This window comes from Lissotriton helveticus, chromosome 10 (assembly GCF_964261635.1).
Source record: "Lissotriton helveticus chromosome 10, aLisHel1.1, whole genome shotgun sequence".
Taxonomy (NCBI): Eukaryota; Metazoa; Chordata; class Amphibia; order Caudata; family Salamandridae; genus Lissotriton; species Lissotriton helveticus.
The window spans coordinates 40,022,534-40,041,327 of NC_136071.1; the positions used below are offsets into that span (position 1 = coordinate 40,022,534).

Here is an 18,794-nt window from a genome sequence, read left to right on the forward strand (position 1 = left end):
CACCGTATTGACACCCTGTCTGCTCAAGCAGCAGAGCTAGTTGCTCTGACACAAGCCTGCATACACGCTAAGAACCTGAAAGTTAATGTTTACACAGATTCACGCTATGCATTTGGAGTCGTACACGACTTCGGAGTGCTCTGGCAGGAGAGAGGTTTCATGACTTCTCATGGAACCAAGATTCAGCATGGTCTCCTTATTCAAGCTCTGTTAGATGCCATACATTTACCGACATCTATTGCTATCATGAAGTGCAAAGCACATACGAAAGTTACTGACATTATTTCCCAAGGTAATGATCTAGCAGATCGCACAGCCAAGCTTACAGCACAGACTCCAGACATTTCAGTTAATCCGATACAGACACATACTCCAGATCCGACTACCTGTATGACAGTTAAGGACCCTACTCAAGATGTCATAGATATCCAGTTACATGCTACTCCCGATGAAATCAAGAAATGGTCCGAACAAGGAGGGGTCCAGACAGATCAGGGATGGGTAACGAAGGGTAAAGCCACATGGTTTCTCCCCGACTCTATGGTTCAAGTCATTGTCAATACCGCACATAGTCCAGCACATTTAGGAGAAAAAGCTATGTTAGACAGTATCCAGAACATTTGGTTCAACAAGCATTTACGAGCTGCAGCCAAGCAAAAAGTCCGTACCTGTATGATATGTTGCCAGTTCAATCCAGGTAAAAGTGTCCCGGTGGAACAAGGTGGATTCCAGCCCCCTGACCACCCTTTTGAAGTCCTCCAGATGGATTATATTCAGATGGAGCGATGTCGAGGTTTCAAGTATGTCCTTGTAGTTGTATGCGCTTTATCTAGGTGGACAGAAGCATATCCAGTCCCAGATTACACAGCCACGACCACTGCCAAGCAGTTGGTTCGTGAATTCTTCCCCCGCTACGGACTCCGTAGGGTCGTATATTCTGATAACGGCCAGCCATTCTCATCTGTGCTTATGAAACATGTTTCCCTTTTGTTAGGGTACCAGTGGAAGTTCCATTGTGTACGCCATCCAGAAGCAGCCGGTCTCGTAGAGAGACATAACCAGACCCTGAAAATCCGCATTGCAAAAGTATGTAAAGAGAAAGGTGTAGACTGGATAGTAGCTCTGCCAGTCGCCTTGTTTTATATGCGCATGGTCGCACATTCCAGATCTGGTCTGTCCCCGTACGAGGTCGTATTCGGCCGCCCCCCTAATATGTGGGGTACACCTAGACCCCGAAGTATTACCGATGTTTCAAGTAATATGCTGACAGATTACCTAGCTTCCTTGATGTCTGCCCTACACTCTTGTCGTTCACAGGTTGCTGCCGCATTTCCAGACAATACCGAGGTGGCACCGCATGAAATCGTTCCCGGATGCATGGTTCTTGTCAGGAACTTTGATCGTTCAAGTCCGCTGGAGCCTCGCTGGAAGGAACCCAGACAGGTCCTCCTGGCCACCCGTACTGCCGTCAAGCTGGAAGGCAGGAAGGGCTGGGTCCACCTGTCTCATGTGAAAAAGTTTTACGGATTAAAGACTGTTTCTAAGAACATTCCCGAGGATTTGAAAGACTGCCAAAGTACTATTCTTAAGGACTGTCCCGCAAAAGACAATGATACAGATTCCTCCCTGTTAGAGAAAACTCCGCAACAGGAGTATAAGCTAAAATTAAGGTCTAGTAAAATAAGTCAGCCAGTTTGATTGTCTAAGTCCTCCCCTAGGTGAAACGGTTAGACCGGTTTCTGACATGTATAAAATAGACCCCCATAGTGAGAGAGTTAGTCAAAACTCAATCCGATGTATCGTTTTTCTAAGTTTCATATTGTTTCTCAGCCTTATGTTTACCTGCACGAGTTATGCATTTTATTTGTGTTTTCCAGTTTCTCATGTAAATAAGTCTTCTAATGTTACAGTAGAGCACACGTTTAGTGATCTGCCTCCTCATGAACTATCTTATCGTCTTGCTATGCGTAACAATTCCTTTATCCGCATGTTACATTATTCACACCAGACCAGCAATGCCACTAATTGTTGGGTGTGTGGTCGACTCCCCCCTTTCCAGACACCGAAGGGAGTTCTGCCACTCTTTCCTTATCCATTTTCACATAATGGTTCGTGTGGAGCATGGTCCACGTTAACGTCATCCTCAACAGATATGTCTTTTCTGAACAGTACATGTTTTCCAGACAAGCAAGGTCTTCCCCACAGAACAGGGTTAGATCTAGAGAATGAAGTTTACAATTTAGGAAATTATTCTTCGAATTTCATGGTTCTGAATGTTCAGTCTGATTCTACTCCAGACTTACATGCTATGTCAGTACTACCAGTCAAAGGCGAATTATGTGTCCGAAAGAATGGTTCCGTACATGTAGGCCATAGTGATTGTACTACTATTGTCAAGTATAGTGACAGTGGGAAATCTATTTTTAAAGCTTCACGTCATTCTTATTTTGTTTGTGGTCAGACTGCATATGTTCGTCTGCCCCTCGATTGGGAGGGAACCTGTTACATTGCCTTCCTACTGCCACCAGTTTTTCTAGCCCCACCTGACTACCATAGGAATTCCCATCTAGTACATACCAGACACAAGAGAGATCTCCCGATTGTCGATTATACTGAAACTGCTCTAGAACAATACATAGATATCAATAAAGGTGTCTTCCCTTATTTAGGTACTGTTGTAAATAGTAAACTGATACGTAGATTCACCAGAACCCTCGAAGCAGTAGTGATTGAGACTACATCTGCTCTAGGTAACTTGACCGAAGAGCAATCCTTTATGAGAATTGTCGTGCTCCAGAATCGTCTCGTCCTTGACGTCATACTGGCCGATAGGGGCGGGGCATGTAGAGTCATCGGATCTAGTTGCTGCATTTTCATTCCTAATAACGCGCCGTCTGTTTATTCAGCTATAACCAGACTCCATAAAATTGCCCATATGTTACACCAAGATCCAGGCACCTGGACATGGTCCGGTTGGTTCTGGAATATAATTTCCGCCTGGGGATGGAAAGTATTGTCATTTCTAGGTATTGCAGTAGCGATCATATTCAGTTGCTGCCTCTGTATACAATGTGGCCCTGCGATTTGTGGCATTTGTGCTACCTCTTGTATTCCTAGTTCCAAGTCCCGTTCTAAATCCCGTTCCAAGAAAATTTGAGACGAGCAAATGATACTGTATGAAATGATAGATGGTATCATGAATATTGATGTTTCCTGATGGAAACGTAGTGACAAGGAGGGAATGTGGAAAAGTAAATTTTGCCATGTTCTGTGTCCCTACGTGTCCTCCATCTTATGTTATGTGTGCATGATTAATATGCATATGTATTCCCCATGTTCGATTAAAGACGCAATTATAGTTGTGTCCATCTCTAGTATGCCAGTTTCCAGTTCTCGTGAATACTACGAATATCAGGCCTATGTAAAGTTACGTTGCCACGTTTCTCAGTGTGCACGTTATTTCATTGTAAAGTCCCCGTTTCTAGGCCTCAAAAGGGCCTGGACACCAGATTCAGCTCCTGTCTCCTGAGCCCTCGCTGAGGAGCGATACAGCCCCCACCTGTATTCCTGACCCTTCACTTACTTCCTGCCTCACAGTGCCCGGTTCAGCCTGGCTCTGCCTACGAGTCTGCCAAGAGTATGTTATGATTCTAGTTATCAGTCCAGCCCTCCTTCTCTGCATTCCTAAGCTACTGAATCGCATCAATAGTTTCCGTCATCGTCTAGCCTTTACGTCTCCATGTAAGAGAAATACTGTATTAATGATCATTTAATATTCTTCAACACGCACTACATGTAGAATAATGCATGCACCAGTCTTAGAGTCTGTTAGCCTTTACCCCGATAACTTTTGGATTCTATCAACATGTTCTCTAAACATCAGATACTAGATATTGTTTAGGCACATGTCGCCCTGACTCTCCAGACTTCAGTCTCTGCTCCTAGCACAGAAGTCATAGCCCCCAGCTTCTCCTAGTAACACGTCATTGTCAGTTTGCGCACACCATTAGGTTAGAGGTCCCGGCTCCTTAGGTAGCCCCCTCCATGTTTCCGCCCCATTTATGACATATTCTGTTACGTTTACATCACATGTCTATGTATACGCCTCTTGTTACACCCACTTTCACCCTTATCTTTCGCGACTGCTATTGACCACACCCACTGCTCCGCCTATTGTATTCACTGTAATGCAACTGTTTTAGTATATATGCTTGTGTACTGTTATTAAATGTTACGCCGATTCCCGATTCCTGCCCCCAGGCAGCTGCCATCCTATTCCCGTGCAGGTTGTCCTGTTCCTGTCCCTTATGCTGTATTAAACCTGCAAACTCCTACTACCTCGAATCTTGACTCTTATTTATTGAGCTATCTGTTATTGCTATGTCCAGTCAAACCTAGATCCGGTATTATTTATTTATATACCACACCAGGCAAAATGTTTGGGGGTAACCATGAAAGCAGATCCTACTTTCCTACACAGTGGTCCTCTGAATGTGATCGAAGTATTAAGTAAATCAAACATGCAATGGAAAATGCAACTGATATCGCTCGTTTTGATCCGAAGCCATATATTGAAGTGATAGTTGATGCAAGCCTGGTGGGTTTGGGTGCTTTCCTTGTTCAATCCAATGGACTTCCACGTGCAAGGAGAAACATTGGGGCAGATCTTCAAGCCCCTTGCGTCATTTTTGCGTCGCCGTTGAGTCACTTTTGTGACGCAGCAGCAGCGTAAAAATGCGGCCTATTTACAATGTGACGCATCTAGGGAGATGCGCCCCATTGTAAAGCCCTGTGTCACATTATACCTGGGTCAGGTATAATGTATGCAGGGTGGCCATTCCAATGCAAAAAAGCCTTGTAGAAGTGACGCAGTGAAATCTGCAAGATTTCACTGCGCTACTTCTAGGACGCCACTACGTCAAATTCTTATGCCTGCTTGAAGCAGACGTAAGGAGTGACGCAGCACAATGAGGACAGGCATCCCCCTGCATTGGTGGCATTGCGTCATGCTTGCAACACAACTCCAGCAATGCGTGACTTTTGCGTCAACAGATGCGTCAGAATTTCTGACGCATTTGTCAATCCTTGCGCCATGGTGCACTGTATTATAAATACGGCGCATCCATAGTGGCGCAAGGGTTGCTCAGGGTGGTGCAGGGAAAGTGACTCACCTTTACAGATGCGTCACTTTCTTGTAAATCTGTCCCATATTGTTCTACGCCAGCAGAAGTCTGTCTCAGACTGAACATGCCTATTCTCAGCCTGAAAAAGAAAGTTTGGCTGTAGTGTGAGCTTGTCAACATCTTCATCTGTTTCTGTACGGAAAGCTCTTCACACTTTCCACTGACCACCAGGTATTGATCACCATTTTTAGACAGCCCCCTCACAACGAGAGGTGGGGGTTGCGATTGCAAGAGCATGATTAAACTATTATGCATGAATCAGGGAAGGATCAAAACCCTGCCTATTACTTTTCACAAGTGGTGTTATAACGTCACAGTGCTATGTCTAAAGCAGCTGATAAATACATTAACTTAATCGTAAAGCCCAGTACTCCTCTAACTCTATCTCTTGAGCAGATCCTTTCTGCTACCAATGCAGACAGAGACATGATCACCCTCAAGGACATCATTGCAATCCCTACTCAACCTCTCACAGAGGATTTTGAATATCAAAAGTTCAAAAATGTCCAGGAAGGGCTTTCTGTGATTTAAGAAGGTGTTACACTATGAGGTTCAAGAATTGTTATACCCAAGAGTTTATGACAACAGGTTATTGAACTGGCACACAAAGGACATCTTGGAATTTTAGCCAGCTCCCAGATGAGCTGTTTGAGAAAGAACTGAAAGCTTGTCACATGTGTAGTTGCTTATCTCCCAAGACAACACAGCATCTTCTGAATATGTCTGAGCTACATAAACATGTGTGGGAGAGGGTTGCAGTTGATTTCTTTGGACCCCTTAACAATGGACATCATCTCATAGTAAATAAACAATGAAAGAGTGATTCCAAATGATTGAGTTGAACAAGGCAAGAGGAGTCACATATGTGTTTTAAAAGAACCCTCACTCACCAACCTAGTTGGTGAAATGCTTCATCATAGGGTTCCCACCTGAGGGGCCGAATGCCTCTCAGGTGTGCTACGACGCCTGATTACAGTGGAGCAGGTTTTGTTGAAATATGAAGGTGAATGAACAATAACACAGTGAATAATAAAATTGCCTTTACTTATCCTAACTAATGTTTAATATTGGAAAAGTAAGGCAAGATTAAAAAAGACTAAAGTGGATGCTTTAACTGGTTAAATTGACCAGTGACATCCTTGAGTGAATATACGGTTGTGACCGGTCTACATGTTTCAGCCTCAATATGCAAATTTGCGAGGGTTTTGCCAGGACCAAGAATGTCATAGGGGTATGCACATGCTAAGGTGCACCCTCTCCTGTGACACTTATTACCGTAGACTTACGGTTTTAGACATTCAGCGTAGTCTGAAAGGAAACTAAAAAGGATTATGGGCTCTAGAAAGTTCCTACCCCATGGATCCTAGCAGGGTTTGTTGATCTGTAGTCACACGTACACTAAGACCAAACGCCTTCTCGGCACCTGGTACAATCCCAATCCAGGTTCCCGTTCTCTCTCTGTGTTTAAATATATCATCTCATCATAGTAGTCATTAATGAGTTCTCACATTGTTTCCTAGTGGAAGATCTATCGTCAATCACCCATGACAAAATTATCGAGAGTCTGGATGATGTTTTTTGCAGTTTGGGATGTTTCTTCCATCTATGACTCTGACAACAATCCACCCTTTAAAAGGTGAAAGTTTAAGGACTTTCTCAGTCGCTTGAACGTCAAGCACCAGAAAAGCAAACGTCTCTGGCCGCAGGCAAGTAGTGTAGTTGAACGATTTATGGGCACTCTGGAGAAAGTGGTTTAACGCGCTGCACTGGAAGTAATCGATCTTAAAACAGCCTTGTGTCCAGACCTTCATGCATGTAGGTCAACTAGCCATTCAACAACAGGTGAAATTCCTGCCACCTTGCTGTTTGGGAAAGCCATTGGAAATAAGTTACAGCAATGGACTACGAGTGGAATATTAGATACTGATAAAGTTCATGTCATGGACACAGTTGACAAAAGCAAAATGAAAACTTATGCAGACAAGCGCCGATGCGCTCGAGATGTGTTTTTGAGAATGGGGTCCAAATCCTAGTCAAACAGAAGCGAATGCGCAAGACTAATGTTCAATTTGATGGCGATCTACTGAGACTCATGACACGTAAAGGACATATATGGTGACTGCCAAACGTCATGGAGATTCCATTTCGAGAGACTCCTCGCACTTCAAGCATCTGCCTCGATGTTCGTCGGGTCCAGATCTCATGATTCAAGTTCATCTGAGTGCAATAGTCAAGAATCAGAGTCCACCGCTGTGATACCAGATGACGGCAAGACTCCCTCACCGTTTATGACTCGATCTGGAAGAGGGGTAGGAGCACATGAACGACTCATTGAGGAACTCTAATGTATATATGTGGTTTGTTCTTTTTATTTAACAAGGGAACAGATGAAGCATCATATCATCATATGATCATGTGCAAGGGGACCCATGTGGTCCTCGACTGACTTTTTACAATGTCATGTCATCAGTTGGGGTGTGTCTGGGTGTGGTCAATAAAGTTTGTGATGGAGGGTGTAGGAAAGTAGGATCTGCTTTCGTGTTTCCCCCACTTTTTGCTTGATGTCAGTATGTTTTTGACCTAGTCTGCTGGGATCCTGATAATCAGGACCCCAACAACTGTGCTTTCTCCCCTATATTGATATGATAATTGCTTTGATAGCTCCACAATTGGCTACTGGTGTACCATTATAAGTCTCTAATATATGGTACTAAGGTACCTAGGGAATAGGTACAACAGCGGTCTCCCATGGGGTGCCTCATGTATTGTGCCACCCATGGGAGTCCACTTAAACTGCAACTACACACCTCCCATTGCAGCCTGTATGAGTTGGTGCTTGCAACTTTCACAACAAATGTAAGTATCCTTATATCTGAGGTCACTGGATTTAAAACGTATTAGTCACCCCTAAGGCAGGTTCTTCAGTCCTGAGGGTAGGGTGCTTGGTTATAGGTGTGAGGGTGCCCCTGCATGAGCGGGACACCCCTACAGCCTTCTGAGTCTATTCTCCCACCAGCCATTACAATATATAGAGTGGCCATCCGTCAGAACGCGATGACCATCTCTAAAGTGGCTGTAACGAACCTTATCATGTTTGGTATCAAGCCCCCCGCACCGTAAGTGGTGTGGGAGGTATGATTCCATGCAGTGTAAGCTCCTCTGGGAGGCCCTCAGTGCTCCCGGTACCAGTCTTCCAGAACCTAACAGCAAGCTAGGGCTGCTGCCGACCAAAGACATATTTCTGCCCTCCTGCTGCTGAGTCTAGCTTGAACAAGGGAAGGCAGAACAAAAGATATCCTGTCAAAGGGAGGTGTGACCACCTCCCTCACAGGGTTTAGTGTATCGGGGCAGGGTAGGGGGCACTTGCCAGCGCCACTGAGACTGCTTGAAGGGCATATTTGGTACCCTCCTTACATTATCCAGTCCAAACCAGTTCAGGAAGCCGTTGGCTCCAGCTCTGGTGCGAAACTGGACAAAGGACATGTGCGTATCCTCTCCACTATCCGGCCCCTCCTCTGGGAGGAACACCTAAATAGTCCCAACACTTCCCTTTGGGTAATTAAGGGATTACCTGTGGGTGGGTCCCTAGATTAATTGTAGGACAAGATTCTGATCAATACACCACTTCATCTTTGACCGTCTGGGCTCTCTAGACTTTGCTGGACGTTGCTCGGGCCCCGAGACTGCAACTGGTAAGAGTTCTGCTGTTCCTGGTCTCATCGTCCTGCTCGCCTGCTGCAACGTCTGTGCCTGTGCTCCATACAGGAACCGTAAAATGCCTGTGGACATCCAAGACTCCTGACGGAACTCACTTGAAGTGAAGGAGTCACTTCCCTAGCAGCTGCAGGCACCGCAACAAAGCTGACCGGTCTGCTGCTCATGGGCTCCCATGGACTCCAAAAGGCTCAGCAACACAGGTGGGTGTTCTACAACTGCCTCAAGGCATACAGTGTCTTCTCACTGAGATGGAGGCCAGTATCCCTTTGCCGGAACCGCAGGAAACAAACACCTGTGCACCACATCGACTTACCGTTGCCAAGGCTTGTTGGCTCTCTTCCTCAGAGATCTTTGGGCTCCGAAATGCTCCAGCCTCAAGCATCTCCTACGACCAAGATCTTTTTCCTCACCACAGGCCAGATGTAGGTAGCCCAATACCGGTCGGTAGCAGCCGAAATTCGGTAATTTACCGAATTTCGGATGTTACCGAGCGGTATTTAGTCCCTTCCAATGTAGGTGACAATTCGGTAAATACTGAATCGGTATTTACCGAATCGGTAAATGCTATGTAGAAAGCACATTAAAGAGTGCTTATGTGCTGTAAGAATTCGGTAATTACTACCAACTTCAAGTTGGTGGTAATTACCAAATTCTTTTAAAAATTCACTTTTGAATTTTATTTGAAGTGCCATGTGGCAGACATACATGCCCTTAGGGCATGTATGTGTGCCACATGTGCACCCATGCACTATTTGGGGGTGCAGCAGGGTGTCAATGTGACAGTCTGCCACCCATGAATATGTGCCCCCTATTACCGATTCGGTATTTTCCGAATCGGTAATAGTGAATGGCTTCCCATTCATTCCTATGGGCCTTCAGGCCCATAGGAATGAATGGGAATTACCGAAATGGTAAATACCGATTCTTAAATACCGAATCTTATCGATTTGGTAAAATTTACTGAATTTTTTCCTCCATACCATTTAGCGATTCTAAAATACCAAATCGGTAAAATTCGGTACTTTAGAATCGGTAAATATAGATTACCTACATCTGGCCCCACATCTCGTGCACCATGGGCATACATCTTTGGTGAGCTGCTTGAGGTCCTCTTGCGACTCCTGTGTCTCTGGTTTGTGGGTCCTCTTGAGGTACTTCTTTGGCTCCAGTGGGCTCCCTGATTGCTCGGGCCTGCTCGCACTCTCCCACTTGTGGTGAATACCCTTGGACCTTGCTGGTCCTAATTCTGCACCTATTTTCCCTTGCCAGGTTGTTTGGGGTTGCCAAGGCTTGTTGGTCTTCCAGACGGACACTGACCCTTCAGCTCTCGTCATCAGGCGTGGGACAGCTCGTGGACAGCTCCTGGTATTCCACAACATTGCCTGGTCCACATAGCTGCAGCTCCGAGGTCATCGCCAACTCTCCTGCATCTCCTCAGCCTCCTTGTTGCTCCTGAGTGGCATTTTCTGTCCCTCTGCTTGCAAGTACTTCTCTACTTGAATCCACCTTTGGGTTCCACCTGAGTTTATTGGCGGTTTACGATGCCACTTCACACCTATGCACCTGGCTTCCCTTGTGTAGGTATCCTGGTTCCTTGGGTATCCCGGGTTGGATGGCTCTCTAACCTTCTGTCTTCCATTCAGGGTCCACTAGAAGGGGGCCTTCTTCTTTAAAATTGCAACGACGGCTGACCCATTGACTTGAATTGAGCACACAGTTGTATTCCCACACTGGACATGGCCCCCACAGGGTTCCTGGGTACTTACCTTGAGTAGTTCCTTGGGTCCCCAGCACTTCTATGTCTTCTGGGTACAGTCTTGACTCGAGTCGTGATTCACATCCCTCTATTTTAGTATATGGTTTGGTCTCCCCTGACGCCCACTGTGTATTCGTGCTACTTATCTGTTTTTATTGCATAGTATTATGTGCATTGTATCATATCTCTCGGTAGGAGATATGATTGTGTGTTAGAAAGTGTCCTATAATAAATACATATTTTTATAAATACACTGTGTGGTTCTTTTTCACTTAACCTATACTGATAAGATTAAGATCTGGTAAAACAAGCTGCTTTACACTCCTCTCGGACTAAGCCTGAAGGCTGCTCTCCACAGCTACCACTTAGAGAGATTTCTAATGTTGTCCAAGACCACTACAATCACCATAAGGGTTGCCTGGATAAGTGCAGAGTGCTACACTTACATAAGTGAGCACCATATACTAAGCCAGCCACCTACAGTTAGGAATGGATGAGGAGGAATGGGAGGGGGAGCAGGATCCGTCAGACGTCCTTCTGAACACCTGGTCCAAGCCTGCCATGGGGCTCCTGTGAATAGGAAGATTGTACACCACTATTGCCCTCCACCGGGTGACCCAGTTTTCCTCACAACCCACTGTACTCCAAAACGCTTGGTGGTTAAGTTTCCTCTTCCCGTGGCATGTTCACTACCACACCTCCCGACAGGAAATCCATGAGACTGGAAAGCTTTGGAAAGAAAAAAAATGTCTTCTGCAGTCTGGCATTGGGGTCAGCAAACGATTTTTCCACAGGAGGGTCATGGTCTCCTCAAGAACAATCATTACACATCAACTGCTTGTAGCTGCTAGCAGGCTCTTTTGCTGTCTGATGTTGGACAAAGGACAGAGCTCAGTCTTGTGTCCTACTCAAGATGGACAATGTGTCGGCTGTCAGATACATCAACCGTCTTGGGGATACGCGCTCCAAGGTTCTCTCGGACCTGGCAGCCAGTTTTTGGCAGTATTGCCTGGAGGATCATGTTTCTGTGACAGCGGAATACCTTTCGGGCCAGGCGAACTAAGTGGTAGACTGGCACTCAGGCCACTTGCAGGACTCTAGCCTGTGGAAGCTAGACCCAGGGGTATTTGCACACCTACAGAGCAGATGGGGTCCATTCTTAGTGGATTTGTTTGTGTCACGCTTGGACCACCAGCTTCCCCGGTTCTTGAGACCAGATCCGCTGCCGGCTGCAACGGATGCCTTTCTGCAGGATTTGGCCCGGGAACAGGGTTATGCCGATCCTCCTTTCGCCATGATCACCCGCGTCTCGACCCAGATCAGACGCCAATGAGCGGAAGTGGTTTTGGTCACCCCGATTTGGAGAGCTCAACTGTGGTTTCCTGTTCTACTGGAACTTTCCTGGGATTCGCTAATCCAACTCCCCCGAATTCCTCACCTACTTCTCAATACGGAACGGGATCACCACCAGTTAGTCCTGGAGGGCACCCTAACCCCGATGGCATGGCGGATTACAGGGGATGATGGTCGGTCCCAGGTCTTTCGCAACAGGTTCAGTAACTCCTGGACACAGCTTGGGCAGACAGTACGGTCAAAAGGTACAGGTAAGCTTGGACCCGATGGTCACGTTGGTGTCTGCGACGGGGTTTTGATCCCTTGGTCGCCGAGGTAGTGCAGATAGTGAATTTCTTGGAGGAACTGGCAACAGAAGGCTTGGCCTATCGATCCATAAGCACCTTCATTCTGCAATATCCGCCAGACACAGCCCAGTTGACAGGGTTCCAGTGGGAGAGCACTTCCTTGTATGTAGGCTCCTTCGTGGAATTAGGCTGTTGTTACCACCATCGCCAAGATATTCAGTGCTTTGGGGTTTTAACAGGGTTCTCAACCTGTTTCTCTCTTGACAACCAAACAGACTCCTGTCCTGCAAAGAGCTGTCTGCCAAATTGGCGATGCTGCTGTGTTTAATCTCTTGCAGAAAAGTTTCTGACGTACAAGCCTTGGATATAACAGGGAGAATAATTTCCCCTTCGGGGGTGTCTTTCACAGTGTCTAGAAGAACCAAATCTAATACCAGGGTTATAGAATACCTAGTCTTCCCTGACTCGCCAAAGCTTTGCGTAGTCCAGTGTCTTAAAGAGTACGCCTTGATGTCTGAGGAGTTCCGTTCCCTGGCGAAAGACATTTACTCATTGCATTAAAAAAAACGCATTTGGCAGTTTCCTCACCCATGATTGCAAGATGGGCTAGATGGGTCATGCAGGAGGCAGGCATCGACATGACTATGTTTGGAGCCCACTCTACCAGGGGAGCAATGGCATCTAAGGTTTTCTCCCTGGGGGCAAGGTTGGAGGACATTATGAATGCCGCAGATTGGTCATCAGACTCCACTTTTAAGAGATTTTACTTCAAGCAGGTGCTGGATATGGCTCGTGTGGTGAGGAGCAAGCTTTGAACCAGCATAATCCTCACCTCCGGTCCTGACATAGAATGAAAATTGTTCCTAACTCTCGTGTAGGAAAGTTTCTATTCTATTAAGGACACGGAGGCGAGGATTATCCCACCCGGTGAGAAGTTTTTCCTCACCCAGTGAAAGACCCACCCTAAGTCTTAAGTAATACTTTTAAAATGAATTTATGGTTTGTGTAATCTGGCAAAGTCATAATGACGTTATCCTGCATGTTTTTGTTTGAAATGCTCAGGACATTGAATCTCCCTGATCCGTCTCTTTTGTTCTCAGTTTCGGATGGCTCTAAATCAGACCAATGAGAAAGTGACTGTGGCATGACTTGTGCGAAGAAAGAGGGGCATCAAAGCAGAGAGAGGACTATAACAAAGACATGTGGTTTCTGATCGACCAGGGCTATGGACTACTGTTGGATCCTCATTGGCTGTTTTTTCTTATTCCATTCCCAAGGACTCATGGGACTGTTAGTTCTTCGCTTTAAGATGAAGCTTAAAGAGAATGTGCTTTTTAAAAAAGGCTGCTGTTTAATAAAGCGAAGAGTGTTAAGCATAATCTTCGCCTCCCTGTCCTTAATAGAATTGAAACTTTCCTACATGAGAGTTAGGAACAATTTTCATTCTCCAGGATTCTGAGCGCTTGTGTTTTAGCTCCATGATCACATGTCTTTGACACCAGATCTCAGGGAGACTGAGAGCAAAGCTATATTTGAATGGGGAGTTACTCATTATCTCAGAAATGTTGGCATTAAGTATTGTATCCCTCATCAGCTGCTGAATGTCCACACAAGCTTCCATTTAAGATTTGCATTATATGATACATGTGGACACCCTGCAACTTGTTTCTGTGTTACTTTTCATTTTTGCTTTTTATTTACTTGTTTGTAGTATGTTACTTTTGGTCTGAAGCTGACACATCGTAGCACACAATGAAAGAGAAGATAATAAAAGGATCATTAAACAACTATAAAATGTTAACAAACACCTACTGCAGACACTCCAGCCTGAATATCAAAGTCCATATGTAATGCAGAGATCAGACAAATTGGTAATGCAGTAACACTTTTATTGTTGTGCAGGTTGACACAAGAAAACCAACAAATAAATAAAGAGGTTCAAGGAAGCAAAAAATCCACATTTTGCAAATTTGTAATTCTTCACTTGTTGATCGAAGTATAGCAACTATTCACCTTCGGTTTTCTAGGAGAAATACATATTTATATGAAAGCATTAATTGGAATGCATATTTGCATATTGATACAACATACGTTTTTAATGACTGCATCAAGCAAGCACTTAATAACAATTAATTTTACTAAAAATAAGAGTATTCTTTCAAGGAAACAGAAAAACATATGGAAAGAAGTATTAACACACAGACGGTGTTGTCTTTTCCTAAAATGGACACTGGTCAAAAGTGACCTATTACTTTTGCCAGATTTGTAGTCCAGACATTTTAGAATTGGTAACCTTATATATCTAGTAATTATGACAGCAATATCAATCCATGAGTTTCGCTAAAGTCGTTCGCTGTCAAGAACAAGTTTGTATTTTTCCTAAAAAATTGTTTTTGTGTTTATGGGGATTAAGAACGTAGGTCTTATAGTTCAAAAGTATTGTTTTGTAACAACGAGGTGATTTTCTTTTCCCTCACCTGCCACTAATGAATTTTCTTATTTTATATGTGTAGAACACTTTGTGTTATGATTTACACATACATATGAATTCCATTCACTGCGAAAGTGAAGGAGCAGCAGAAAGAAACACCTAAAAGGGATATACCATCTAAAAAAGTCATTTTGAAACCACCTTAATTGTGAAGTCCAAGTAGAGCTGCAATTCTCTGATCTTTCCTGCCTGGACCTCTGGAGTGCCATCTAGGTGGCCATTCCTTCGCGCCTCTGGATATCCAGATCAATGTATTCAAACTTTCAACCTCTTCTGAACTCCAGCTTACATTGACTTTGTACATAACAATTGCTTTGAATTATTTCCAAGTATTTCCGCCATACACAAATGTTCAACTCAGTAGACAAACTCTTCTCAAGGTCCTAAAAGCTGACAACTAGATCCATAACTGTTTTTCTACGTAGAGTCTCTTGCTGCAAGCTTAAAAAAGGCACAGAGCTAACCATCTCCAGTAGTGCTACAATCTGTTGAAATTCCACCCTGTCCATGGCTTTGCCTGAACTCCTAATTACAAAAGCTAAATACAATTAAACTCTTCCTTGAGTTCCCAGTCTGCAGTGGCTCTGCTGGTTCCCATCCTCTGCTGTAAGTCTATCTCAATATTTTTAATCCGTCCACTGCAACTTCAAATTTGTTAAAGTGCTCCAAAGCTGGTACAGAAAATGATGTTGGCAAAGTTAAAAATGTAATATTAATTATGACGTTTGTTTGATTTAGCTTACCTTGCTCCCAATGTCACGACTCTTGGTCCTGAGTTTATTCACTTGGGATTCAGCAATGTCGGCCCTCTCCCCTGCTTCCTCAAGTTCATGTTGCACTTTCCTGAATCGAGTCAGATGTGCATTGGCTTGTTCCTCCTAATGGGAGGAAAACAACAAAATAAAAGTCACCTGCATGTAATGAATTTGCAGACCTACCCTAGCTGGTCAATGCCAATTGTAAACAGGATCGCTTACTATTACTGTTGTAAAAACGCATCCTAACATACTTCATATCCGGTCACCTTTAACATTTGTGTTGGTGCACAAAAAAGGTGTGTATGGGTGGTGGGAATTCTGGTCCACTCATCCAAATGGTATAAACCCAGACGCTTTTCTTTGACACCACATGTGATAGGAATGCAAACAGACTTGGCCCTGATGCAAGCTGTTTTACAACTCTAAGCCAATAGAAAATCATCACCTAATCTGAACCGGAAATTAGCACATCTGAAAGAACTATTCCAAACTAGACATAAATCACAGTCATTCGAAGGACTCTCCTCCCCCATGGATCTCCTCCATCACTCCCAGTCTGCCTCAGACCAACAGGAGGGCCGGACTGGCTACCGGTCTTTTTGTCATGCTGCCAAGCTGAGGGCTGATTTCGTTGATGGGGACTGTAGTGTCCTGATTAGAATAACCACAGACACTACCTTTGTATTTAAGGAGCTTTATTCAGATACTCCTCCCTCGTCCCAGTCCCTACTCTAACTGCCCCTTTCCTGTCTCCGCTCCTCCTCTTCCTCTGGCCCCCTAGCTCCGCCCACTCCCAACTACTAGAATGCATCACAATATTACATCTCCCCCCTTGTTAACAAAATGAACTTAGCGTCCAACATATTTCTAGTTCCTCGATCAGCCACACGGGTCCGCGGGTCGTTCATTTGAGCTATGCAGAAGCATCTCCGTTTCCGTTGTGTGACTTGCTGTCACCTTGACGAGAGCATCCTTTACTGCAAGAGTGCTTCTCTGCAATTGCCTAACGTCTCATGTGATCTGCGTATGCTCAGATTCGTGGTGATTTTCAATCAGCTTCTGGGTGATCCACTCACCTTCAGTGTCTGAGGTGACTGCGAAGGGCTCAGCTTTACATCGGCAGTCTGTCTTTCTTTGCGACTCTTTTCTGAGGGGATGTTGTTCTGGTTCTCTTCCGAGCACCCGCATGTTCTTTTACTTCTGTTTGTCTTGTCCGGTTGAGGGCAACACTGCTCTCCTGTTCAGAGTCATGGGTGCCAGACGGTAAGGTACGATCTGAAGAGATCGTCTTGGTATGATTTGGGGACTCATTTGCTGCCTCTGGTTGTCTCATCCACTCCCGCTCGCGTTTGGGACTGGTGAACCCTTGGAACATCTGGGCATATGTATGTTTCTCTCTCATCCGATGATGATCTGTCTCTATTGACACGTCTGGCTTTCCTTGCAGATTGACCGGCTGGTCCTTTTCCATCCGGTGAGTAATGTCCACTATATCTGTTTTTCTTTTGTAGGCCCTTTGAGTCAGCCTCGCTGACCTCATCAGGGGTGACGGTGCATTATTTATGTCTTGATATACATGTGACTGACATGACAGGTTGTCTTGTGAAGTGATTGAGTATTCAGAGACATTGGTGTGAGACATGTTGCTCTTGATCAGAAAAATGTCCCTTGGTTCTATGGTGTGTTCGGGTGGTTGACGCCATGGCCGTTGTCGGGACCATGACTCGGTCGACTCGAGGGATCGAGCAGACGTGCTGTCTGAATCGGAGGAGTCTTTTGTTGTTTTCCTTTGAGAACGTTCCTTTGAGTGTGTCCTGAATGGTAAATTTCTGAAATAGGTAGGCCGTGACGGGCTGTTCCGAGAGTCGGAAGTTTCTTTGGGATATTTCTCTGGGTACCTTTCTCGAAGTGGCTTCGATGTCACCTCACTGGAGAGGTTGTTTGATAACCACATGTTTATGTCTTGTGTTTGATCCCAGGGTGCTTCATATTCGCCTCTCTCACATGATGGTAATGACCTCCTCTCAGTTTCCTCGTTATCTCCGATGTCATGGATGCATTTGTCTTCCCTTTTCCGGTGTCTGAGTGGATCAGTCCATCTCGTGCGGTTGGCTTCTTCTTCCCGCTTGCTTTGTGCACTGACATCTGTGCTATGGGTGTGATGTGTTCTACTGCTTGATGCTTCATCAGACGCGTCTACAGAATTTGACGAATAGCGGGATGCTCGGGTGCCGATTTCCGGTGTTGACATGTTGTTCCCATCTTCTGTAGTTTGTTTTCCTTGCCCGCTTGTTGGGCAGACTGCCATCTTGTCCATGGGTGCGATCTGTCCCACTTGACGCTTCATCCTCTTCAGAATAGTTTGTGCCATGACTCCTTGAGGTTGTATCAGTGAGACTATCACAATCCTGGATTGTCCCGGTCTTTTGTATTATTGACTCGGAGTATTCCATGTCTCTTTGTCTATCCCGCTGTCTTATCTCTGGTTTGCCTTCACCCTCCCTCTTTCTGGTTTTGTTTGTTTCTTGGGTTTTGTTCCCAGACATGAGGGATGTCTCTTTCCTGGTATCTTTGTGTCTTGCATTCGGGTGCAATTCTTTTGATATGTCTCTTGCTTTGACCCGCACTCCAACTTCGGCCTTTCTGATTATTTCCTTTAGCGACCACCGCCCTCGAAGGATCTTGCGCTTCGTGTTAGAATTTGAGCAGCCTTCGATTATCCAGAGCCGAACTGCTTCCTCATTTGTAAATGTGTTGAAATGGCAGCATTGTACCAGACTTTGCAACCGGGGGATGAAGTTTGGCAATGGTTCTCCTGGTTCCTGCCGTGCTGTGTTGAAGGCAATGCGATCATGATCCATGTCTGCCTGTGCGTTGAAATAGGCACGTAGCTTCTCTTGGAGTCTTTCATAGGTCTCTGTGTCCCTGTCAGAGAATGTTCTGATTAAGCGTCGGGCCTCATGGCCCACCAGCTGGAGGAGTAGTGTCATACATTTTCCATCTCTTCGTTCACCGATTGCGTCAAGGAAATCGTCCAGTGATTCCAGCCACCGATTCCATTTGGGACCCAAACTATGAATGTCAGTCTGTGTCACTGGGGGTGGTACTTCAACACAGGGATTGGAATTGTGTGTTTCTTTTCTTGCCGACATGATGATGGAATGTGCTAGTATGTTAATGTCACAGGACTGTTCACTTTGCTTCCTGTCTTCTTTTGCCGACCCCCCTCGGGCGAGAGCCTTTGTTTGG

At 45.2% G+C, this 18,794-nt stretch overlaps 1 protein-coding gene across 1 annotated transcript in view; it reads right to left on the reverse strand.

The window, feature by feature from the left end:
* Positions 1-18,794, reverse strand: part of LOC144785334 (uncharacterized) — a 148,558-nt gene that overhangs the window by 66,045 nt on the left and 63,719 nt on the right. Inside the window, exons 38-39 of the mRNA XM_078664298.1 lie at positions 15,531-15,665; positions 14,310-14,319 (exon numbers count right to left, since the gene is read on the reverse strand). Coding sequence (XP_078520424.1) covers positions 14,310-14,319; positions 15,531-15,665 — 145 coding nt within the window. The remainder of the gene's footprint in view (positions 1-14,309; positions 14,320-15,530; positions 15,666-18,794) is intronic.